A 26,561-nucleotide genomic window follows, 5' to 3' on the forward strand; every position below is an offset into this window, starting at 1 on the left:
GTTAAAATGATAACTCTCGCGAGATCTTTCGCGGGTCTGGGGCTCCCTTCCTATACTTGACCACCGCAGGTTCAGGTTACAACACTTGCTGGAGCTCCGTTGCAGCCGCCGCAGAGCTGCTCTTTTGACAGCCAGGCAGCAGCTTTCCTGGTCGCCCTGAAAGCTGTCCTCCTTTACGGCTTTTTGGACTTCCGAGAGGCGCAGAAGACATGACTTTATTGTCGAGGATTTAGCGCGTTTTGAGTGTTGAATACTTGAAGCAACTTTGACTGAACTGAACCGTTGATTTAACACCATGAGAAGCAGGAGCAACTCGGGGGTCAAACTTGATAATTATGCCCGGATGGTACAACAAACTATCCTAAGACACCAAGTAAGTGCTTAAGTATGTTTTCCACGTACATTTAGTCAACTAGACAGTTAAATAAAGACGGGAACAGTAGCTGCTGCATACCTGCAGTCAGGTAATGTTAGCTAAAGTGAGAGCCGAACTCGCTTGTGTTTTCACGCTTGTTGCAGTAGGTGATATGAGTTGATATTGCGCAAAGCAGCAGCCCTTTTTCAAACAGAAACACACATCATACACATATAAGAGACTCATCACTTGTATGTATGAGGGACCATACAAGCCATATGTCATTCTGGCCCTCTCACACATACATACGTGCACACACATATACAATACGTACATGCAGTCATACATTCTTAATCCACATACATATATTTTCACTCTCACACGAATACAGTCTCATTTCACATACACATATTTTCATTCTCTCATGCATACATTCCTTTTTTGGATATATATTTCTGTCTCTCTCACTCATACTCATGCATTTTCTTGTCTTGCTCCCCCCCCCCACACACACACATGCACAGCTACATTCCACATTCACATACATATATTTTCACTTTAACATATGTATGCATCTGACACTGTCATGCATTTACTTTGTCTCATATTTTTTGGTACCCAGCACATGGAAGAAGTTAGTGTTTAGGGCTTTCTACCAGAAAGCCTTTCTAACATGTGGTTAATGCTCTATTTTAACCAAAACCATGATCTTGTTTCCTAAACCAAAAAAATGAGGGACTGTTGCCTAAACCTCTACAGAAAATGAAAACTAACTAGAAAGAACCCTGATAGTAAGTCAACAGAAGTGTTTTCTGTGAAAAATCCTGAAAGCTAACTTCCCCCTTCCCGGCATCCATTACTTTCACTGACTTGGGAAGTTCCTCCTTAAGCAGAAGCAGTTAAGAGGTAAATTAAGGGAAAGTTAACATACAGTGTTAAGCGGCCGGTCCTGGTTTTTGCACCTCTTACTGTTGCAAATCGTGTTAGACATTTTAGGAAGTCCTGTACCTCTTCAAGTAGCCTTTTTTGAATTACAAAAATGATTTGGCACTTTTCAGGGGGTACTCTGCAGAAAAAAAAATGTTTCAAAAGGTTGCGTTACTGAAAAAAGTTTGAGAACCACTGTTTTAAAGGGTTAGTTTGGATTTCCCAAAGTCACACAATTACACAAACAAACTTAACAGAGACAACTGTAGACGAACAATGTCTGTGTTGTATGAGATAGTTTTACTGTTTTTGCGTGGTGACTTTGGAGAGACTAATATAATGGCTTCCAAACTAACTTCCCTTGATCTAAATAGAACCCTAAAAACAAGTCTAAGCCCTCAAACAGCCTTTTGAAGAAGTGAAAACCAAACAATATGTCACCAAACGGCCTCACAAGGTTAAACACTCATTGTGAACTCATAGTGAAACTCATAGAAGAACACAAACATCTTGCTTATCCTCTGTATCCTCCCCTTCTCTGCTGAGTGTTTCCTTTAAACACTGAACAATAATCTGTCCACTGCAAAAGTGTACTATGGCCTAACAAGTCCACATTTCAGATAGTTTTCAGAAATCGTGAACGTCCTGTCCTCTGGGCTAAAGAGGAAAAGGACCATCCATATTGTTATGAGCGCTAACTTCAAAAGCCAGCATCTGTGATAGTATGGTGGTGTGTTAGTGCCCATGGCATCATGGCTACCTGTCACATCTGTGAAGGCCCCATTAATGATGAAAGGTACATACAGGTTTTGGAGCAACATATGCTGCCATCCAGACGATGTCTTTGTCAGAGACGTCCCTGCTTATTTCAGAAAAACAATGCCAAGACACATTCTGCACGTGTTATAATAGCGTGGCTTTGTAGTCAAAGAGTTCAGGCAGTAGACTGACCTGCTTGCAGTCCAGAAATGTCTGCCACTGCAAATGTGTGGTGCATTGTGAAGCACTAAATATGACAACAGAGACTCACAGACTGTTGAGCTCCTGGAGTCGTTTATTAAGCAAACTTTCACTTTCAAAACTTCGACAATCAGTGTCCTCAGTTCAAACACTTACTGAGTGTTGTTAAAAGAAAAGGTGATGTAACACAGTAGTAAACATGACCCTGTCCCAACTTTTTTTTGGAACATGTTGCAGGCATCAAAGTCAGAATGAGTGTGTATTTACAAAGAAGCAATGAAGTTTGTTAGTTTGAACATTAAATATCTTGTCTTTGTACTGTATTTTATGTTTTTGTAAATCATTGCATTTGGTTTTTATGTATGTTTTACTCAACATCCCAACTTTGTTGGAATTGGGGTTGTAGAAGAAATTTCAAGTGGAATATGAAAGTGGACACACTCAGTGAGAAGTCACCTTTGAATCCGTCCCAAATGGATAACAGCCAGCCTGCAGTTGTATACAGTTCAGTGCTCAGATGGATCATTGCACTAATGAGTGTGACAGTGAGAGCAGAGGTTTGCTGCAGGCGCAAGCCAAGAGTCGGGAATACAACACAGTCCAGTTGATTAAGAATGATACATTTAATGACAGTCAATCTGTCTGTTAGGGTTGCTGTGGGTGATATATGTCTCAGCCAGAGCTCTGCGTTATGTAGCCTTTCAACAGTATATTCCATTAGTAAAATAAGTCAACGTGTGCAACTCTAAAACACATAAATCACTCTGTTTATACCCACTTTTCTACGAAGAAGCAAAAGCTGGAGCCTTGACAAATATCTAGCATCGGCTTCTCTCTTGCTGGTGTATTTGTGCAACATACCAGAAGCTGATGAAACCTAACTCGATGTTGAAAGAACTGTCTCTGTTAGCTGAAATAAAATGACTGCAAACAAAACATAAACATCAGGAAAATGTTTTTAGGGTCCTTGCAATTACAGAGAGCAAAAGCTATATTAAGATAAGATAATAAGATTAAACTTCTATTCCAGTTCCATAGCTGGCTGCATAGTTTGGCTGCAAGGTTATCAAAAGTATCAATACTTTTATTACCACATTTAAAATGCCAATATCTTTTACTTATTGTATCGAAAGTACCAAAGCCATGATACTCTGATCTATGTGCTCATTGAACTGAGTTCAGTCTTTATCATCCTGCCTGAAATTTGGCTTGCAGCAGCAAAACCTGACAGTTTTCAGTGACTTTTTGTGTACCTGCACTGTGTGCAAGATGTTAATAAAACAAAGTATCTTTTTCACTTTCCTTGTCAAATCTCCATCACAGCTTATCATAAGGGACCCTTATTTCAAGTACAATAACAATAAACCAAACCGAAAAGAAGGATCTGGTGCATCTCTGGATATTTTTTTTAACAATAGTATTGTATAGGAATTTGAAATTCTGGTATCATGACAACTCTAGTTAAAGTCATTATTCATGAATTACTGAATGAAAACAAAAATGGACAAAATTCAGATAAACTGCTGATAATACTCGAGTCCCTCAAAGTAATTATGAAACAACAGATAAACTTAAGTGTTTGCACGACAAATAATATTATAACCCCGGTTTGCCTCTACATTACACCCTCCAAAGCATCTCATTAATTTGTGTTAACTCCTGACCTTTGACTGATCTGTGTCTGACAGGATCCAGTAACGGGTCTTCTGCCGGGCAGCCCAGATCAGCCGCACTCCTGGGTCAGAGACAATGTTTACTGCGTGCTGTCTGTGTGGGCCCTTAGTCTGGCCTACAGGAAGAACGCCGACAGGGACGAAGACAAGGCCAAGGCCTATGAACTGGAGCAGGTAGTCGTTCATCTCCTTTCTCCCTGCTGATGAAGGGCCCTGTTTTGGTCTCATGTTTCTTTGCCTGGACTAAGAGCGATGAGTTTTGAAATTCTGACATTTAACCAGCTCTCTCTGTCTCTAGAGTGTGGTGAAGTTAATGAGAGGTATCCTCCAGTGCATAATGAGGCAGGTATGTTGGTGCAGAGTTTTTTTTTATCTCCAACAGACACATTCACAACCTTTCACTTTTTTTTGCTGTTCTCTTGTCTGAAATACCCTTTTTGATATTGTGCTTTATCTGTCCATCGCCACACACAAATAGAATGAGCAGTAAACACAGGAATTGGACAGTGTCCTAGCTCCTTGTTAACCATGTGAAGAAATTCAGTTAAGAACCTGCAGATAAAATTACCACGTGGGACGGTTTGTATTTGGCTGATTCAGTGTGTTAAATTCATGAAAACTTACTGTCATTTAACCATTTAAAAACAAAATTACCATAACATAATCCTGCAACTTTGCCTGCAAGGCATAATACAATCTTAGATTTTAAAAGGATGCATATCACAATATAAACATTATTGGAACAGATCGACAGATTTCTTTCATATCATCATATGTATTATCCTGTTGTCCCCCTCCAGCTGGATAAGGTGGAGAAGTTTAAATACAGCAGAAGTACCTCAGACTCACTCCATGCAAAGTACAACACCAGGACCTGTGCTCCTGTTGTTGGAGACGACCAGTGGGGACACCTACAGGTCGATGCCACCTCTCTCTTCCTGCTCTTCCTCGCTCAGATGACTGCATCTGGTAAATACACAACACAAATTCATGTTTGCAAATCTTGATAAATCTTTGCAGTATAAGGAAACGGTTCAGGTACTTAATTTTGTCAACTCCATCCTTCCTATCTTTAATGAGAGGTGTGGACTTCACTACCAAATCAACTCTAACCTGCTTATTCTGAACATGAACATGTTTTTACTTGTTGGAATAAAATTCAGTTACTGACAATGATCTAATGAAGCTCTGTGCCAAAGGCCACAACTTCCACTATGACATGCAAGCTCTGATCTTTGAAAGTTAATTAAGAATTTCAGCTTTTGCGAGTTTCTCCACAAATGTAAACTTCTATTAATTGTTCCACGTAAATAACAAAATGTTTCAAATAAATGACTCAAGGTTCCAAATGTTCTAAATAAATAAAAAAACATTAAAAGTAGATAACAGTGTTTAAATTGGGAGGTTTAGAATTATCATCCCATTATTACAATGAAGTTTATACTGTCAGGTGAACCCAGGACACTCAATTACAATACCATTGCGCTCTTCTTTGCCTCAAAGAAAAAAACCAAAACACTTTAATGAACACTTTACAGATCTTCATGTGGCAGTTGTGGTGACCTTGCAGTAGGTGCTTCACCACCTTTTGCCTGGTGGAGAACTGCACTCTGAGTACTGAGTGCTCTCTTCTGTATTGGTTGTTTGAACAGATTTATGTCCCAACTGTTAAATACCTTAAATGGTCTGTTCCTGTGTCTGTCTGTGTGCTCCAGGTCTCCATATTGTCTACACCCAAGATGAAGTGGATGTAGTTCAGAATCTCATGTTCTACATTGAGGCAGCTTACAAAGTAGCTGTAAGTGTTAAGTCATTATCAACAAACAAAAAAACACTTAAAAAAAGGGCAAAGATGTTAACTGAGCTGCTCATGATTGAGATCCATTCAAATAATTTCTGATCCATTTTCCTTGCAGGATTACGGGATGTGGGAAAGAGGAGACAAAACCAACCAGGGCATCACTGAGATTAACGCCAGCTCTATAGGCATGGCCAAGGTTAATGCACATACACGCACAGTTTCATCAGTTTCGTCTTTCCTTTGTCCTGTGGGTGATATCTGTGTGAGGAGAAGGTTTGGAAACAGGTAGACGGAGGAGAAAACAGCTCCTGAGTGCTGAGCGAGAGCAGAGACAGAACAGGTGCCCCAGTAAAAAATCTCTGGCAGGGTAGAAGGTGTCTAGTCACTGCGACGGCCTTTACATTGACCTTTAGACAACCCAGACTCTCCACGCTATCTTTGGACTGGATGGAAGGACTTTAGGTGTGCACAGTAGCACTGTTACTTTCTTGATGTCAGTATAGATAAATAAAATGCTCCTGAATGGTAAAATTGTTAATTTCAAAGAACTAATGGTGGCAGGCCCTTTTTTTTAGTTAAATAGGAGGATGTTTTTCATCTTATAGTATGTTTAAAAGAGTTTTATATCATCAAAAAGTCTTGCCTCAATCTGTAAATGCATCAAATGAAAGAAAACACAGAGTTTTCACATAACAGGATATTTGGTCTCCCTGCCTGACACAGTGCTGTCCTTGGCCGGCAGTATACAGGGGGTATCATGTTCTCTGGTCTTCCAAGAATGGCGTCTCACTCAGAAATAACACAGGACTTGCAGTACTGAGTGCGCACGCGGACACACACACACACACAAACACACACACACACACACACACACACACACACACACACACACACACACACACACACACAGACAGTTTAAATTAAGACTTTGGAAACAGGCACCACTACAGGACGTTCCCTGCTCCACTAATTACATGTAGTTAATAGTATTTATAGAAGCAAAACAGCATGAATTGATTGTGCACTTTAATGAACTGTGGTATAATGCACTATTACTGTACATACACATAATAACAGTATACATCACAGATGATACCGTGAATCACAACCCTAATGCCACATATTTCGGATGTTGTGTAAAATCAACAAAAACAAAATCGGATACGCAGACTCAGTGAAACTACAGGATTAAGTATGGACAACTGTCTGGCAGCAGTACGGATGGACATTGTAGGAGAACGATCAAAGGCTTGTCTTACACGATCAGTGTTTTCCTCAGATATTCTTGGTCGTCCACTCCTCCCTTTATCCAACACTGTCCCTGTCTATGTGCCTTTTCTTGAGGAGTACCCATTTTTTAGGGGTTTATTTAACAGAACCTATTTCATCAACAGGGTACCTGAAATACACAAATGCAATGTGATTAAAAACTTTGATAACCACTGACCTCATAGAACAAGTCTGATTAACATATATCTCATCAATTGCTTTTGTAATAATTTTTTTAAATTGTAAAGAGACTTTGTGGACACCCTGTACTTCTACTCTAAAGTGTATATGTGATCTACAGTAAGTGTACTGTCTGTAAATTATTGTATACTACACCACATTATACTGTTGTCTAGTTTTTAACGAGGGTCACGCTGCTCTGTGTCCTCCAGGCAGCTCTGGAGGCTTTAGACGACCTTAACCTGTTTGGAGCAAAAGGAGGACCTGGATCTGTGGTCCATGCCTTGGCTGATGACATCCAGCACTGCCAGGTACACAGATTCAAATACAGTTATATATGAGATGAACTTTTACTTTAGTGTTAAATGTCAAATATATCACTCTTCGTCCCTCTTTCTTCCTCCCCCATCAGTCTATCTTGACGTCCATGTTACCCAGAGCATCCATGTCCAAAGAGGTGGATGCCGGCGTCCTGGCCATCATCTCGTATCCTGCCTTTGCTGTGGAGGACATGAGCATCGTCAACATGACCAAGGAGGAGATCATCTCTAAACTGCAGGTGCAGAGAAATGCAATAAAAGGATACAGAACATGTTTTACTGTCAGTATGAACATAGGGCTGCAACAAATTAAAGAGCTGTTGATTAAATTTGAGTGCTGTCGGGACTGAATAAGTATAAAAAAACTAAACATTGCATTGTTTTAAAAGTTAACAAAACAGTTCATTGCATACTTTAAATTGGAGTTTAAAGTTTTGGTGCAATAGAAATAAATTTAATCTAGGTAAAACCAAACGTAAACTAAACTTTAGATTTAATTTTAATTCAAAATTTTGGTACAGCAGAATTTAAAGCCAAGTTACAATCGTAGTCTGAAATATGACAAAAAACGTTTCATAAAGGAAGAAATCTAACTTTGTTCATGGAATATGCTGAAAATGTTTACAGCAAACACATAATGATAAATACAGTGTATTACAGAAAGAGAGTATGTAGGCATGAACAATAATCAGATGCTCCCACATTTACTGAAGTAACCAAACTGCTGAATATTTAATCTAAATTTTTCCTTGCTAACTTCCTCTCTGTGTCTGTTCAGGGTCGATATGGCTGCTGCAGGTTCCTCAGAGACGGACACAAAACACCTAAAGAGGTAAACAGCCTGTAAAGGTCGATGCTGTTTCTGTCAGACAGCCCATTCATCACACATTCTCTCTCTATGGATAGAAAATGGGTTTGAGTAATTAATACTGAAAACTTAAACTTGTCAGTATATCTGATATGTTCCTTTGTGTTCTGATTTTCATATTTAGGCTTTTAACCATGCTGTTTGGGTTTGGCTTGTTTTTGACAGCATGATCAGCACTAGACACTTGTAGTATAAAGAATAACTTCATTTTGGTCCAGAAAATCAGGGAACAATCTGTCTTTCTCCCGTCTGAACCTGAGCTTTTGTAAATTATTATTTTTGCCACAGATTGGTCCAGTGCAGTAGATCAACTTTCAAATGAAGAGTGAACATATGAAATCCTGTCAGTTTCAGATATGTAGATTTGTAGATGCAGTAACATCTGACTCAACAAGAATTTCCCTGCAGGGATCAATAGAATATCATGTGCATATTTTTATATTCTGCCCTCTCACATGTTGATGTAATTTGAGAGCTCTTTTTCTCTCTAATTCTGTCTTCTTCGTTCCTCCAGGATCCAAACCGTCTGTATTACGAGTCTGCAGAGCTGAAGCTGTTTGAAAACATCGAGTGTGAGTGGCCGCTGTTCTGGACCTACCTCATACTGGATGGTATTTTTAGCAACAGCCCTGAACAGGTAATTTAAGTGTGTATGTGTGTGTCATTATTTACCATTACAAAAACACACCTCTTATTCCTGAGCTAAATGTTTGATATAAATTCTGTTAAATCATCCAGGTTCAGGAGTACCAGGAGGCTCTGGAGGGCATCCTGATCAAACAGAAAGATGGGATGCGACTGGTGCCAGAGCTCTACAGTGTCCCTGCAGATAAGGTCACGACTTTGAGGGAAATTCTAGAAATTCTTGATAATACTTTGAATTTTTGTAAGATTTCTGTATCGTAAATAGGATAACAGCAATTCTTATCTTTTAAATGCTTGACTGCTTTTGTCTTTTGTTTTTATTGTCTTTAAAATGCAGCTTTATGTTCTCTTAATGTTTTATTTTAATGTATTTCTGTGCTCCTGTAAAGCACCTTGAATTGTCTCGTGTCTGAATGGTGCTATATAAATAAACATGCCTCTGACTTTTGTTTGTGTATACAAACAGGTGGAGGAGGAGTATGTGAACCCTCACTCTGTGGAGAGGATCCCGATGGGCAAATGTCCTCTGGCATGGGGACAGTCTCTGTACATCCTGGGAAACCTTTTGACCGAGGTGAGTGATCATTTTATTTCCTAACACTAAAAATGCATAACCGAAGAATATAATCCCACTTCAGAGCACTTTAGAAAATGACAGACAGGTTACTCGATAATGCAATGAAAGTAGTTGTTACTTGCAGCCTTACAGTGAGTGCAGAGAGTGCACGGGTAGGCGGGCACACAAGTAGGCAGGGCTGAATGAAATAATTGGAAAGGCTTATTACAGGACAGTGACAGCCACATTTACTGGATTTTCTTTTTTTATGTCAAAGCTAATCTAAGCAAATCTAACAAAATGCTTCTAAAACATAACCTATTCTAGCTTTTTCACTCCATCTGGCAGATCTCCCTGGCAGATCCAACATACAGATTTTGGGGCTCTGACTTATTAAGCTTTGTCTCATTTTTAAGGGATTTCTTGCTCCCGGAGAGATTGACCCTCTTAATCGACGTTTCTCCACCATCACCAAACCTGATGTGGTCGTACAAGGTGAGTTTATAACACATTCGATGAAGGGTCAGCTGTTGTTTCAATTCCAGATTTGATGTGGAAATTCTTTTTTATGCATGTTCAAAGCCTGTTTGTCCTCTTGCAGTGTCCATTCTGGCAGAGACTGAGGAGATTAAAGAGCTGCTGAGGAAGAACGGTATCGATGTGGAGACTGTTGCCGACATCTATCCAATCCACGTGCAGCCCTCCAGAGTCCTGAGTCACATCTACGCCAGACTTGGTACAACTGCAGGGAACGTTTTCTTATAACTTGTCTTGGGTCAAAAGCTTTGGATGACTGTTTTGTTTTTTAATCAAGAGGAATCTTCCGTTTTGCCAAAAGTTGAAAAATTACAATGTCACCCTAAGTAACGAGGGAATGTGTATGGTCATTCAGATGTAGGTTATGTAGCCCAGAACAGACAAACCAAACACTGACTCATTTACCACAGGTTCTCCTACACACTTGGAACTGGAGGGTGAGTCGAAGTGTTTGTAATCTGCAAGCTCCCTGCTAGATGCAACTAAATCAACACTTTAAGCGATAGAGCAACAGAGCAACAACCATGTTTAATCTCTATTCTATATTTTTACACATTGTGCTCCTGTAACCTGTACCTCAGTCTGATGGTAATCAGTTCAGACTTGTCCCATGTTGGAAGTGGTGCAGAAAAGTTACCAGGTCTAACTTCTTGAGACTGCTTTGTTGACTTCTATGTAATAGTGACTCAGGCGCCTGAGTCAGACATGAGACGGATGCTGTTATTTGCTTTAAGTGCTGATGAATAAAGGCTTTGTGCCGGTGAGGGCTAATACTGCTCAGACCAGCAGCTGTTGGAGCTAAATTGAAAACATCAGAATCACATGAAGGGGTAAAAAAAAAAAGAGCAGAAAAATGTAGAATATAGACACTTTTAGACTTTTGGCAAGTTTTAGGTAAGCCTGACTTACGTCTCCAGGCTTTCACTCACCTTTTTCTTAATTTTCATGCTCTTTTGCAGGCCGTAACCCGAGGCTGGGTTTGACGGGACGACCCAACAGGAGAATAGGAGTACTGGGAACCTCCAAATTCTACATCATCAGAAACGCCATATTTTCATTCACACCTCAGGTTAATAAGAAATACATGGCAGTGAATGTCATTTTGTCGTAGCTCAGAAATAGTTGCCACTACTCATAATATTATTATAATACTTACATTAAAATGCTAAAAAGTCTTGAGATATAATGCATGAAAATAGGTAGATAGTTAGAAGGAATTACAAGTGATTTAATTTCAAAATGAGAAGTTAATTATAGCTTGAAAATGTCATTAAAGAACAAATAAGACCATAAAAGTATAACTGTTTGCATGACCTGTGATATACTGTCACTTTGAATTCACTGGTCAGGATAATTTTTGACATCATCCTGGTAAAAATGAGTAAAAAATAGAAACTTTCCCATCATGCCTCTGTTTCTCCCTGTTAAAACCATCCAGTTCATCGACCACCAGCAGTTCTACATGGCGCTGGACAACAAGATGATCGTGGAGATGTTGAGGACAGAAATCGCCTACCTCTCGTCCAGGTGGAGGATGACTGGACGACCCACAGTCACTTTGCCCATTTCACAGTCTATGCTGAGTAAGTGCACACGAACACACCATGTATTTTGAAGTTATTTCAAGACAGTGGCTTGCAAAGTGTTGAAAAATGTTTCAAAAAATCACGATTTGGTTCTGATTCTATGTTTTGGATATTGTACTCGGCTATGTCACAATATTATAGCAATTGCGATTAAATATGCCTTGAGTGCACGTAATCCTCATTTTGGGTCTGTGTGTGTGTTTCAGCTGAAGACCATACAAACCTCGACCCTGCAGTCTTGGCTACGCTGAAGAAGCTTCAGGATGGATATTATGGAGGAGCAAGGTGAATTTTACAGAGGATACTGAGGTCATGTCTCATGTTTAGTTTGTAGGAATTTAGAGGCTTTAACCAAGCAGCAACCTGAAAACCTGAAAAATGAAGCCAATTTTACAGCAGTATAGTAAACAACTAAATCAATCTCTAAGGCTGTCCCTGACTAAGATTTTTTAGTAAACACCAGTGTTTGATTTTCTCCTCATCTTTCTCCTCTCCAGGATCCAGACGGGGAAGCTGTCGGAATTCTTGACCACCTCCTGTTTCGCTCATCTGAGCTTCCTGGACGGTAAGGCTTCTGGCAGCATGAACCGCCACGACGAAGAGTATGATGATGATGCAGGTGACGCCGATGGATACGTGCATGAGTTACGTTGTGATGATGGTAAGAAAAAAACAGATCGATGGATGGATGGGGAGGAATGGTGAGACCACCGATGCATTTAAGTCTTTAGACTGAGCTTATAGTGGCAGCTGCTGCTTGTTTGCTCTCCATCGTTGGTTTGACCATTCCTGATAGTAGCACATACAGGCAAAGTAGTTGGACTTTGCCTGCAACTGTTGTCAATACCTTGACTTACCCACTAGACACTCAAAATTACACAGAACCCACAATGTGTCTGTGTTACATGCATGTCTGTCTCTTTCTTTGTCATTGAGAATGATCTGATTCAGCTCACCCCATTCTGAAATCCACAAAATTAATAAATCTTTTAATAACATAACCTGTGAATTATCTCAGCATAAACGTGACATCAAACTAAGTAACCTGATTCTCATTAATTGCCTCTACCTGCTTTTTCCTACTGTCACGTGATCACTGCTCTGTCCCCCGTCCCCATCCTGTCTGTACTGAGCTGTAACTCAGTGGCTTAGCTTGTGCTGCGTTTAAGGGGACCTATTATGCTCATTTCCAGCTCTATATTTTTATTCTGGGGTTCCACTAGAGTAGCTTTGCATGATTCCCATTTCAAAAACATCCTTATTTATTTTGCACTGGCCCTTTATGCAGCCCCTCTATTCATCCTCTGTATGACACAAGTCCCCAGTTGGCTTTGAAGCCAATTTGACAGTGGCTAATATCATAAGCATCAAAACTCCCATGAAATGACATGTTGCACTATCAGCAATTTGATAACTTCATTCACTGATTTTTGTGAAACTACATCATATATTATAGATGAAATATTTTCTTCTCATGCATTACTGTCTTCCTTGTTATGTCCTCCAGCTGCTCTGCCTCAAGTTATTTACACTGCAGGATTTTCTGATGGACAGTTTTACTTGGCAGTAGTGGCTACTTTAACTTCTAGCTGGCTAGTTAGTTCAGAGATCGGTCTGGTTATGCAAGACTACAGCAACTACACTCCTTTTCTGAGACTTTATTCACATATTTTGGTAAAACTGGATCATATTGTACAGAGCAAATATTTCCTGTTTTTTCTCTCCTCCGACTGCTCTGCCTTGACTTTTGGTGATGAATTCTGTTGTATGTTATGAAACTTTGGTCTCGTTTAATAAGAACATCCAACACTGTAATATTATATATGATGGAAATGCATAACAGAGCCCCTTTAAAACATAATTAAAAACATTGAAACATGCATAAATAAGCCGATGTTCTCAAATTTACAGTTTATTAGGTTTTGTATTGAATCTTTTCTCAGCAGGAATTGGACAACAATAAAAACATTCACAGTTCTGCATGTTTTAACAGGTTTTGTCACATTCAGTGCAAGTCAGGCTTCATTTAATATACAGCATGTTTTAACATTGCTTGTCTGACAGCTGCTGTCTGTTATGTAAATGTCCAGTCAGTGTTAGCATTTATTTATAACATTTATTAATCACACTGAAAAGAAATGGTAGCAGCATGTCTAACAATATTTTAACTTCAATAGAATATAGCTCCTCGACTAAGTGTGCATGGAAAGATCTGTCTTTTGGGGGATTGCGGTGAAAAATGCATGTTACATAACATGTTATATAGTAACACTTGTAATTACTTTTAGATATTTTTATTTGTGTCATGAAGTTAGACAGTTTAGATGGTTTAAGTTAAATGGGTTGTCTGGTTTATGGACCTGTCTGTGTGCACACTCAATAAAGGTGAGTTGAATTGTGTTGAAAATTGAATATTGATATTTTAAATTTGATAAATGTTTTCTTTTCTGCTCTCTGTGATATCATATTTCTCTCGTTTTATTTCTTTGTTCTTTTTTTCTTCACCTTTTCTCACCTTATTATCTCTTTTCTGTTCTCCATTTCTCTACCTATCGTCCTCTCCAGAGGCCGATGACCTCGCCCAGTATCTGGACCACCTGTTGGCTCACGCTGCCCCCAAGAAGACCAAACGTCAGGTTGGAGCTCTGGGGAGGTTCAAGGCCGTGGCCACTAAAACCAAGGAGATGGTGTCTTTGATGAACAAGGCTCAAGATCTCAATATACAAAGTGAGTGGATCCTTCACCATCATTTGGGCCTTTTAGGTTCCTTCTGAAGATATTTTGACTTTAAACTCTTTTTTTTTTTGTTTCTTTTTGTCCAGATGTCAACATGTACCTGCCAAACAAGCTGTTCCGCTCCACTCAACCTTCACTCAACCTCAACCTCCCGGAGGCAGCCACACCGCAAAACACTGAGGTGTGTTTTAAAAGGACAGTTCAGATTATTTGACGTTGGAGTGTATGATCGATTGATAGTGTATTATCTACAGTAGGTGGTGGTCAACACTCCCTCCCAGTTTGTAGAACCCACCAAAATATGAGCCAGATATTACTCTCTCTAAACCAACCAAACTGCGTGGGTGAAATCAGTAATTAAATATTGCAGAAAACAGGAGGTGCTGGTGTACTGATGACTTGATCTGTTAATTTGTTTGTGTTATTTTGTGACTTCTGTAATTTAAAGGGATAGTTTGGATTTACTTAAGTCACACAATAACACAGACAAACTAAGAGAGGGAGGCAGTGGTAGACCAGCAACTCCTGTGTTCTGGAAAGTGAAATTACTGATTTTGTCGTTGGAGTTTGGTTGGTTTGGAGAGAGTGATATTCAGCTTATATAACAGTGGTTTCCTGTCAGAAAAAGCTGTCTGCAAAGTAAAGTGGTAAAAATATTCTACTATTCTGTACACCTTAAATGATATTGGGATATTATTTAGTTGGACATTTTTAAATTAAGTTTTGCCGTTGTCCCTGTCCACATCAATACATGGTTTATCTATAAGTACCTCATACAAACCAGCTTGAAATAATCTGAACTATTCCTTTAATGTTTTGTTCTTGATACAGTTCAGACTAGACTCCATCCTTAGATTCTCTGCAACCGTCCAGCTTCAGCTTTTAACTTTCAACCTCTGTCCTCCAGGTTCCACAGGTGTCGGTGACAAAAGAGTGCGGCATCCCCAGAGATGCCAGTGGAGCCATCGATTATGACGCTTTGGCCCAGCTGCTAAAAGACACACAAAGTCTCCAGGACCAGGCCGATATACTCTACATCCTCTTCAAAGACAAGTGAGATACACAGTTTTATAGAGCTGTCATTTGACTGTTTTGTCACAGAGGGAAACACTTTTCAAATATTAGCACTACTCCAGCAGAACCTCAGTCAGCTTACATATGCTATGTGCTGAGATAGTCTGTGCTGAGAAAAATATTGTTAATTATTGTTATTAAAAGCAATATAATTGCAAACAGTCACATCTTAAAAGTACTTAAAGTACAGGAGTTTCACTGAGATTTCGCTGGATACCAAACTTCCATTATTAGAGCAGAGAGCAACAAGTGGTGGAAATAAAGTGTCAGTTCTCTAGTGTTCAAACATTTGCAAACATTTCTTTACATCCTCGTGTCAGCAGAGCCAGTAGTCTGTTTTTAAGACTATAGTCTGTAGAACTAGCTAGCAAAAAACTGATAATCCACTGGTACTTTGCATTTTTTCTGTATGTTTGTTACCTTTCCTTCATTTGCTGCTGTTCAAGTCTCTGTCTGAGCAAGTCTAGTCCTCATTAGACCTTCTGTGTTTGTGTGTGCGTTTGTTTTCATCACAGGGGAATGGACTGGGATACCGGTCTGCACGGTAAAGGCTCCACAGTGAGATCTCTGCTGACTGACCTTTATCAGAAGGCGGGTGAACTCAAACACTGGGGCCTCATCAGGATGATCTCTGGCATGCTGAAAAAGAAGGTGGAGGAGCTTGACTCGGTAGGACACACACACACACACACGTGAACATGGACCCTGCTATAAATAAAACAGGGTGACATTCACTGAATGGTTTTCCCTTCTGCCAACGAGGTTATGTTTTCTTCCAAGTGACTCAGTCTGTGATGTCTGAAAAACCTCTGAATAGATTTCTGTGAAACGTGGAAATTTTGTTTTGCTTGTTTTATTGTTTTACTGAGTCAGTATTTTAATTTTTTTTTGTTTTGTTTTGTGAACTGCAAGATACTGTATGTAATACACTAACTATTGCTAAGCACCTCATACACCCCACTTCAAAGAATGCAAACTATCACTTTCAAAGGTTGAAATAAAAAAAGGTCTGTGGTGCAGTTATTAAATTTTTCAAACATTAATTTTATTCTTTTTCTTTATACTTCATATTTCTTATCAGACCTGCATAGTGATTTGTCTTTGGTTGTTGGTTGTTGTCTCATATTATCAGCAGTCTGATTGGTTCTGATTGGTTGTGATCTGTCCATAGGCCTGCTCTGATTTGCTGGCGCACCAGAAGCACCTGACCGTGGGTCTGCCTCCTGAGCCGAGAGAGAAAACCATCAGTGCTCCCATACCTGCAGACCAGCTGGCTGTCCTCATCGACGAGGCCAGCGATAACAACATCAGTGTAGCCATACTCACTCAGGTGAGTGACATGTCCCACCGTCACCTTGGGGTTCGTCCTGTTGTCGTCCTCTTTAACCCCTCTCCCTCCTCCAGGAGCTCATGGTGTACCTGGCAATGAGCATCAGGACTCAGCCCAACCTCTTCAGTGAGATGTTCAGGCTCCGCATCGGCCTCATTATCCAGGTCATGGCCACTGAACTGGCTCAGTCACTCAACTGCTCAGGTGAGGCAGGAACGAGAGGAAAAAGGTGGTGTTTTAAAACAAGACTGCAGCTCCTAGTTATTGTCTGAGCAAACTGATCAACAGTTTGTATGTGGCGTTCAAATGGAACTCATAATTATGGCACAGAAGTCATGAACAGAATGTCATGAACCTAGAGCATACAGGAAGCCTCCACTTCAGATGGGCTCGTAAACACTAAGCTAAAAAGTTAAGAAAATGTCACAATATATGCTAGCTAACTAAAAAGTTACATTACATTGTTTGATATCTGGCTGAAAAGTTAGCTTACTGAGCTTCACGTCATTATGACGGCTGAGCAGAGGTTTCATTTTTCTTCTTTTGAGAAAATCATGGCTGAATTAATGCAGCAGTACAGACAAACAATCGATTAATAAACAAACAAAAGCACAGTATCAACTGAGTCAAGTTTGTCGCTCAGCTTTTCTCAAGTAACTTGATTATTTTTCTCATTCATCTCAAAAAGGCAGCTGTTTTAGTTAAGTTAAAGTTCAGAAATCTGTTCTGAAATGTGTGTGTGTGTGTGTGTGTGTGTGTGTGTGTGTGTGTGTGCGTGTGTGCGTGTGTGCGTGTATGCAGGAGAGGAAGCCACAGAGAGTCTGATGAGTCTCAGTCCATCAGAACTGAAGAATCTCCTTCACCACATCCTCAGTGGGAAAGAGTTTGGCGTGCAGCGCAGCGGTCAGTCCACCAGTCCAAACACTCTGTTGTCATAACGACGAATCAAATCCCATATTGTCCACAGACAGCCAATGAGATTCTGCTCTGCCACTCATTCTTTCCACTCCACAGTCAGAGATGTAGATGCTGGTGTCAGTCCCGCCATTTCCATCCATCACCTCGGCAACACAGGCGCCACCAAGAGCGAGCGAGCCGGCATCAGCAAACTGAAGAGCGACATGAAGCTGGTAGGACATGTTTGTAAGATTAAAACGTTCTTCTCGTGTAGACGTGGAATACATGGTACAGTAGTTAATATTTTTCACACACTTAATATTTTTCACATTATTGTCTCAATGTTGTTTCATGTATTTTTAGAACTGTTGTAGGAGTCTGGAGGACCAAACCTGCCAAAATAAATAAATAAATAAATAAATAAATAAATAAAAAGATAAATATAAAAATTGATATTTGTTTAAATTTTCTACTGTTTTTTTTACTTTTGTTTTAACTCCCCAATTTAGTTATTTATTCAATAATGTTGTCACTCTCTGTACTCTGATGTCGATGAACCAATATGCACAGAGTTGACGCCATGACACACTTTAACACACACTCAACAGTCCCCTCATTTGCATAATGAAGCAGAAATGCATTAAGAAATGTGAAAATAAAATACAGAAATAAATAGGTTTGTGGAAATACCCAGAGGGACAGTAATTCATAAATGAATACACAAATTTTAATAAATGAAATGGGAAATGGGAAAGTACATGAAATTAAATGGGAATGGGTAAATAAATAAACAGCTAAATAAATACAAAAGCAAATCAAAACTGAAATATTCATTTAAGTCACATTTTATAAATTAATTAATTTCTGGATTTTTAACATTGTTTTGGTGCATTTAATGGCATAATCATTAATTATTTATCAGTCATTTATTTATTTCTTCATTTATTTTTGATTTTGGCAGTTTTGGTCCTCCGTAAAGCAGCTGACAGGTTCAGCAACAGATCCTGATTTTAAAAGCAAATCTGTTTTGTTTCTGCAAGAACCAGAAACATTAAAGTCGACTTTAAAAGACGACTGAGGTGGAAAAAAGAGAAACTGTCAGAGTTTTTGTGCTAATTTGCTCTCCAGTGTATTTTTCAAAGTGCTGATGGTGATGAAGTGTGAGGAGACGAGGCTCTTACTTTGAAAATCTTGTGCTTTTTTTTTTTTGGCGAACTCACTTTTGTCTTGTTGCAGCTGGAGCACAGGTTGTCTCTGACGGATCCGAGTAAGGTGATGATGATGATGATGATGATGCTGATGTTGAATCAGATTAGGTGGTAATTCACCGGGATAATTGTGGTGAAATGAAAGTGACGGGCTGCATCAGAGGACAATTATGGAAATCACTGACAGCTGATAAATTGAGGCGATTGAGATGTAGCTTTTTGCTCCTCAAAGAACTGTCAGTTTTTCAGTTGAATTAATTGTGGAGCTGTAAAGTCACTCTCAGTTTTAAATAAATCACTTAAGCAGCTTTTTGACTGTGATTTATTTATAACTTGGTTTTTGTGTTGCAGGCGGAGCACAGGTTGTCCTTGACGGATCCTTTTAAGGTGATGATCACATGAAGGAATATTAACTATCGCAGTTTTATATCTGTTTCTTCTTTCTCTTTTTTTTTTACTGTTAAGACATCAGTTATTGGTAAATGAAGTAGAAATCCAGAATATGCTGTAGGTGTTAATTCACCTTCCATGTAAACATCACCAATCAGATCAATCAGAATATCAGTGACTCAGCTGTCCTACTTTCTGTCGGTTACAAATGAAGTGTCACAATAGCCGTGTTTCCATCAAGGTATTTTATAAGTATTGCATTAGAAAGGTTCATGGGAACGGCAAAATTTGTTGGTGGAATTTGCCTTTCTGTTTTTTCTTCTCGTGTTGCATTCAATGTCAGAAATGTGCTGGAAAAGTGAGACTCAACCCAGGAGATCACAATATTTCCTGATTTAGCTGCTTCCTAAGAAAACTTTTAGATAACAAAATATCAGGAGACTTTTATTGTGAAGAATTTTTTGGATATTAAACGTGTTTATCCATCATTTTACAGCTGTTCGACTCAAAACAAGCACGCTGAAAAAGTGAAAATATGTGTTCACCCAAGTATCATGTTTTTATCACTGCTGATCAGAGCTGGAGCCGATAAATACCCACGACCACTGCAGAGACCCAGGAATGAATGCTGATTGTACTCTTTCTCTCTGTAGAGAAACACCAAATGTTAGTGGGCGTTAGTGGTCTTTTGTTTTGTGGAATAGGGACATATGATCGCTCTACGCAGATCTGATGCAAATTTCCATCATGTTTTCTGAATTGTTTTTTACTGTATGAGGGTCGACTGGAACTGTTTTAATCACATCTAATAATCATTTAACGTTGTGGATGGAAACAAGCAATCACATGCATTTTCTTCTGCTGATTTACTCAAAATCCGGTTAAAATTACATTGTTTCCTAGTTTCCTGCTAAAAAAAAAAGTTGTATTGTTTCTTAGGTAGATAAAAAGTTAAGAAAAGTCAGATTGTTTGCTAGCTAGTTAAAATTTGTAATAAATCTTGATGGAAACACGGCTACATTATCAGATGGGGTGTATTCAGTCATCGCTGAGCTGTGGGTGTTCAAACTTTTCCGACTTCTCGTCCACGCTGGGCAGAAGTCGACAAAGCAATCTCAAGTCAAGGTTCACTTACTCGCTTTTTCTGGAGCTATCAATTTGAGTGGTTTGTCCACAGCTTTTTTCCAAGGTCATGAACAAACTGTAAACTTCCTCTTATAAGCCAACATGGATGAGAAGTCCAAAGAATAATGGGGAAACTTGAACTTGTACACTTTCTTGACAAATGAGTTAACTTCACCTCTTGATTGAATGAGCAAGAGGACCTTGGGTCGAGATTGTTTTGCTGCTTCAGAGGTCAAGAATGAATCGTCAAGCACAACTTGATAACGCTGCTTGTTTTGTTTTCTGTTTTGATCCAGGAACCCAGGTTGTCTTTGACAGAACCGGTTGCGGAGGTGATGATGAGGATGATGATTTTAAGAGGAGTTAAATAATCTGGCTGTGGAGTTGATTTTGACAATGTTGAGAAGGATGTTAATGGCTTTGCAGTGGAAAAGAGATACGCTTTTGCTACAGGCTGTTAATAATAGTGCAATTTAGCATTTAAACATTTCAAATCATTGTGTTTCCTCTGTTGCAGATGGACCGCAGGGTGTCTTTGACTGAGTCAGTTAAGGTGATGATGAAATTCATAAATTAGAATCTGTAAGAGACGAGGAAGGTTTAGATACTGGCGTTTGATTGTGGTAAATCAGCTGTTACTGAATCAAAACAAAGGAATTAAATTGCAATTAAATTAGTTTTGTATTCAAGATGCAGTTTGTCTTTGACAGAGCTGATCAAAGTGATGATGATGATGTGTTGTGGTTGTGTCAGTCATTAGAATTGCTTTTGTGTTTTTGAATTTGATAATATCCCTAAAATAACTGTCCCATATGCAGTGATCACTGCAGTGTTTATAGGCCTTGAAAATTAGCATGGATTTTGTTATGACATTGGTGTTGATGAACTGAATTAAGACTGGGTTCCAACAAAGATTAATTTAATCTAAGGTTAGTTCTTATTAGAGTTAAGCTAAACTAAAATGAGAAAATCTAGACTTAAAATCAAGCAGAGCTCTGTCGCACAATTGCAACCGATCTATCAACATGAAGGTGCTTGCTTACCTACTAAAATAAGTAAATAAAAAATAAGCGTGAGTGCTGTTGGGACCTAGCTAGTGAGTATAAAAGAGGGGGGAAACTTTTGGTGCAAAAAACAGTTTTTTTTTTTTGCAAAACATTGTTAGCTAGCTAGCTGGAAAAAAGTTATTAATTGCTTATTAACTAAATAGTCCCCCCCCCCCCCCCCCCCCCCCAAAAAAAAAAAAGGTTTTATTGCTTGCTTGTGAAAAATCAATCTCACATTGTTTACTAGCTAAAAAGTTTTTAAAAATCAAGATTGTTTGTTAGCAAGGTAAAATTTGGTCAAAATGTTACATTGTTTCCTAGCTAGCTAAAAAGTTTAAAAAAGAAAAAAAAGAAAAAGAAAAGTTGAGTCCGCCATTTTAAAATTGTAACTGCCTCATATAAGATTAAAATTTAAAGCTGAGGTGCAATTAATTTTAATCTAGTTTTTATATATGTATAGTTTAGAGGTAGCGGACTTAGACTTGGGTCTAAACGGGTTTGTAGGAAGTTAAAGTCTGTAATGCAAAGTGGATTTTTTGTCTTCATTTCAGCTCGACCAGTCACTGACCTCCCGTCGAAAGGTGACAGTAATATTAACATTTAAACATTGTTTTCTGGATGTTAATTCATCTGAAATAATTAACATGAACACCAACTAAAAGAGCAGAACATATATGCGATTAACACTCTGCTACCATGTGGCTGCTAATTTTCAGTCTCTCAGGGCTTCAGCTTAAATATCTGTTTCTTAATTTTTAGTAGAGCTGAAAATAATGATTGTTTTTAGTATCCATCTGCCAATAATTTTTTTTGTTAATAATTTGGTCAACAGATATGGTGTCACAAGAGTGCCATAAAAGAATAATAAGTCTGTAAAGTATAAGAAAATATACAAAAAAACAAAACAAAAATAAATAAAAGAATAAAAACCTATATAGGAAAATGTGGAAGTTTAAAGAAGAATATACAGATATTTAGAAATGTATAAATAAACATACAGAAACAAATAAAAATAAATGACTGCTTCTATATATTCTTTTTTATTCGTCTTTATATCTCCACATTCATTTATTCTTTCTTTCTTTATATTTCCACTTTTTTTTATTTAGTTATTTAGTCTTTTATTTATTTGTCTTAATGTTTTCACATTTATTTTCTTTCACAGATTTGTTTTTTTTTTTATGGCACTCCTATGACTCTATAACATAATGCCAGAAAATTTATCACGTGGTATTTTGTCCAACTAACAGTCCAAAATCCAGTCCATAAGTTTTCCAAAATTGCTGCCAATTACTTTTCTGTCAGTTGACTATAGATAGGTACCTCATAAAGACTCACTTTAAAACAAATCTGAATTCTTCCTTTAGTCTCTTGTCCATTAAATATAACGGACACTGGGCTGTTAGCTCTTTGTTAAATTGCTGCAAACTGATAATTAAGTTTGGTTAAAGTTTCACTTGTGTCTCAGTTTGGAGCTATCACTATTTCATCACGCTAAATTTTGCAAGCTTACACAAAAGTGAATTAATCTGTTTTATCTGTTCTAACCTCGTGTAAATCATTTCCCATCTTAATTCTGATTCATGTATGCTGTGACTTTCAGTTTTAGCAGTGGAAGACGTGTTACAACTGGCTTCGGGGTTGTTTTTTTATTTATGTTATCACTGTTTGGATCCATCGGTCACACTTCAGTTACTTGCTTTGTGTTTTTCATTTTGTGCATCTGTTTTGTTTCTCTCCTCTCCCTTCTGTTCTATTTCTGCTTCTCAGAGCATGCGATCTCACTCTCTGGACATAGAAAACTTTGAATCTGGGGTAAAGTCTTGTCTATTGATCAGATATTTCTGAACACTGCATTGAGCTGACAGTTTTGTATGCCTAATTTTAGTCTAGCGTAGTCTTCTGGACTGTTTTACACTTCAAAAGAGGTAGAGGGCGCTGTTCTCTTATAACAAACAGAGCTTTAAATCTTTTTTTTGTTTGTTTTTCTTGCTGTTCAGAAGTACAGGCTGCCGTCCATAGAATCTCTGGACATTCCAGAGACTCTTCCGGTTGCCAAAGACACTCGACATGGCCAATGGCTGCGTAGGAGACGTCTGGACGGAGCGCTGAACCGAGTCCCTGTGGGCTTCTACCAGAAAGTCTGGAAGATCCTGCAGAAGGTCAGTCTGCACATACAGTACATTCACATGAGGGTCCTGGTCATGATCCGGGTTTTGCAGGAGTGGAGAAAGTACAGCCTCAATTCCAAACTTTTTGTTGTAAAAATAAAACTTGGAGCAAAACACGTTTTGTTTGTAAAAAAATAGTGACCATACAAATACATTGTCTTCCAGTGCCACGGTTTGTCCATAGAAGGGTTTGTCCTTCCTTCATCAACCACCAGGGAGGTAAGAGATCCACCTGATTATTGTCCACACACATTGTGCCCCTCAGGTTTTGTTCATCTCACTTTACAACTTAAAGCCGTACACTGGGTTTGGGGTTCAAAAGTATTTTTATTAAATCTCAGTCTGAGTCCCTCATCAGATCTGTTTAAGTTAAATGCTAAAAATCAATTTGAAGAACTCAAATTAAAGGTTTACTAGAGATATCACATTTTTGTGATACATAAATTAGCTTTAACAGACACTTTTCAGCCAATCAGAAAGTATTATTTCATGTGACCATGATAATATAAATAAAATTAATAAAATCATTTAAATCAGTTGAGATTTACAAGCTGCATGTTTACACAATTTAAAATCAGTATGAATCCACTACAGGGTCGTGTAGTCTGTAACCATTATTGCTAATTGTCTTTTTTTTTTCTTCTTCCTCTCTTCATTCTGTGAACTCCCCCTCCAGATGACACCAGGAGAGATCAAATTCTCAGTCCACGTTGAGACGGTTTTGAACCGCGTCCCTCAGCCTGAGTACCGACAGCTGCTGGTGGAGGCCATCCTGGTGCTCACCATGCTGGCCGACGTGGACATCCCAAGCATCGGCTCCATCATCCACGTGGAGAAGATTGTCAACATCGCCAATGACATGTTTTACAAGGATCAGGTGGGCGGCGACATCCAAAGGCTCTTGGAGCCAAGATGAATATTTTTGGCATGAAGTATGACCGTATTTTCTTCCTTTCCTCATCCTGCAGAAGGACCTCGGAGCAGAGGAGCACATCCTGGAAAGGGACCCATCCACTGGAGTGTGCAGGCTGCTGTACGACAGTGCCCCCAGTGGCCGCTTTGGGAGCATGACCTACCTCACCAAGGCCGTGGCGGTGTACGTGCAGGACTTCCTGCCCAGTGGGTCATGTGCGGTGCAGTGAGGGGACAACCGGTGAAACCACTCAGTCCAAAATTAAAACAAGTCAAAGCTAAAATTTTCACCTGCACATGCAATTATTTTTAGTGATGACATCATGAGTTAATTATTTAATTTTCTTTAAATAACAAAGCTACTTTTCTCCTGATAACAGGTTCATTTATCTTGTTACTTTGTGAAAACAAAAGGAAGTTTTCTTGAGATAACAATTAGATTTATCTCAAGAAAACAAAAGGTCAAGTCTCAAGGTAATTTATTGAGAGAAAATATAAGTTACATTTCTCAAAATAATGAGATTATTTATCACAAGAAAACAAATCTCAAGAGAGTGAGACAGTTTATCATTTTAAGTAATAAGAGTGTTTGTTTTCCTGTGATAACAAGTTGATTATCTCATTATATATTAACTTGTGATATCAAGATAACTGCATTAAAAAAAATTGCAAGCACAGCCGTTTTCAGCTTCAGTACATTTCACATTAAAATAACAACACATACAAATAGGATCTGTCATATAGTGTTACAATATGTGTTAGTGCATTAAGTCTTTTTCAAAAAAAGGCAGAAACCTCCTGTAAAAATATGTGGATGTGAGAAGATAAACTTAATGGATCCCACAGGGGAAATTTACTTGTTACAGCAGCTCAAGAGTCAAAAGTAGAGGGAGAAAAGAGCTTTTGAGTGATAAATAAATGGATGGAAATGTGACTACTGGTCTCCATGACAACCTGCTCTTCTCCTGCGCACATACTGTATCACAGACAGCCTGACACCCGTGCTCTTTGTCATCAAAATGAAGGAACATCCAGTGCAACAGAGTCGCTCTTGAATAGAAACTGTGGAGCTCTAGGGCACATACCAGACTTTTTATTGTTGGGTTTGGCCTTTTTATAGGATTTGTTGACAGTAAGAAAAATACAGAAAATCACCAGGGAGAGATTGATTTCCGTCCTCTGCTCATACAGGTCCGATGTAAGAACTTTTTCTTATGTGAAAAGAGATGAATGTATTAATTTAATCAGTGAGAATTAATGTGATTTGACCCTCATAAAGTGGTATCTTTACAGCTAAATCACCACTGATTAACATGGACTTTGAGCCAGAATACACATAGTTTTCACTGTTTTCACTTTTCAGTTCATCTGTAACTTCAGCGACTGAAAAACAAACCATTGTTGACTTTGGAACGTTAGCATTAAATATTGCTTTGCAGCTCACCTACTAAAACTCACTTTACCTCCAGTCCTACATGCTGTATGATGTATAAAATAATGACATGCATTAGATAATCTACTATTTATTTTATAGTTCTCAAATGATGATTAAAGAAAGTTAAACTAGATGTCAGGTGTGTCTTAAAGAGAACAATGGTCTGTTAATGCCTTAACACTGTAGCACTTAAAAGCATGTGTGAATGAAACTAGAGGAGTGTGGTTTTTTTTCTTAACTATGCAAAAATAGCATACTTTGGAGATTGTGTAGTGATTCAAACCACCTCACCTTTAAACACATAATGAACTTAACATGTGGATGTGTTGGAAATGAACAAGTTTGCAGCATGCAGTGGATTTGTACATGTATTACTGAATGCAGTTTCAAGTCAGTTTAATAAGTGCAATTAAGATTTCTGTCCTGTTAAGAAAGGAAATGCCTTAATTAACTGTGACTAAACTGTAACTTTGTTTGAGTTATTTTAATGTAATTGTAGTAAAACTAGCGATTTACTCACGTCTGTTGTTTTACATTTTCCCACATTTCACCTTTAACTG

At 38.6% G+C, this 26,561-nt stretch overlaps 1 protein-coding gene across 2 annotated transcripts; it reads left to right on the forward strand.

Annotated features, from left to right (window-relative positions):
- The first annotated feature begins 94 nt into the window (after positions 1 to 94).
- On the forward strand, positions 95 to 24,983 carry phka1a (phosphorylase kinase, alpha 1a (muscle)). 2 transcript variants are annotated; one of them, XM_084711630.1, is made up of 36 exons: positions 95 to 373; positions 3,931 to 4,089; positions 4,214 to 4,261; positions 4,716 to 4,884; positions 5,631 to 5,713; positions 5,832 to 5,912; positions 7,378 to 7,476; positions 7,578 to 7,724; positions 8,264 to 8,317; positions 8,868 to 8,990; positions 9,092 to 9,187; positions 9,465 to 9,572; positions 9,971 to 10,049; positions 10,156 to 10,290; positions 11,051 to 11,160; positions 11,530 to 11,674; positions 11,884 to 11,962; positions 12,175 to 12,338; positions 14,243 to 14,404; positions 14,500 to 14,594; positions 15,321 to 15,466; positions 16,003 to 16,156; positions 16,659 to 16,817; positions 16,892 to 17,021; positions 17,619 to 17,720; positions 17,832 to 17,947; positions 18,951 to 18,986; positions 19,274 to 19,309; positions 20,734 to 20,769; positions 20,955 to 20,990; positions 22,035 to 22,064; positions 23,254 to 23,298; positions 23,484 to 23,645; positions 23,820 to 23,873; positions 24,331 to 24,531; positions 24,623 to 24,983. In XM_084711630.1, the coding sequence occupies exons 1-36, from the start codon at positions 296 to 298 to the stop codon at positions 24,794 to 24,796; spliced, it is 3,831 nt and encodes a 1,276-aa protein (XP_084567756.1). In that variant the 5' UTR covers positions 95 to 295; the 3' UTR covers positions 24,797 to 24,983. The 2 variants fall into 2 exon arrangements, with proteins under 2 accessions (XP_084567756.1, XP_084567755.1); XM_084711629.1 differs by lacking the exon at positions 20,734 to 20,769.
- Positions 24,984 to 26,561: the final 1,578 nt, after the last annotated feature.

This window comes from Lutjanus erythropterus, chromosome 23 (genome assembly GCF_056507025.1).
Source record: "Lutjanus erythropterus isolate fLutEry1 chromosome 23, fLutEry1.hap2, whole genome shotgun sequence".
Taxonomy (NCBI): Eukaryota; Metazoa; Chordata; class Actinopteri; order Lutjaniformes; family Lutjanidae; genus Lutjanus; species Lutjanus erythropterus.

Coding starts and splice junctions, on each gene's coding strand:
- phka1a (XM_084711630.1), top strand. CDS start 296: ATGAGAAGCAGGAGCAACTCGGGGGTCAAACTTGATAATTATGCCCGG. Junction 15,467..16,002: donor TACATCCTCTTCAAAGACAA/GTGAGATACACA, acceptor TTTTCATCACAG/GGGAATGGACTGGGATACCG. Junction 17,948..18,950: donor TGAAGAGCGACATGAAGCTG/GTAGGACATGTT, acceptor GTCTTGTTGCAG/CTGGAGCACAGGTTGTCTCT.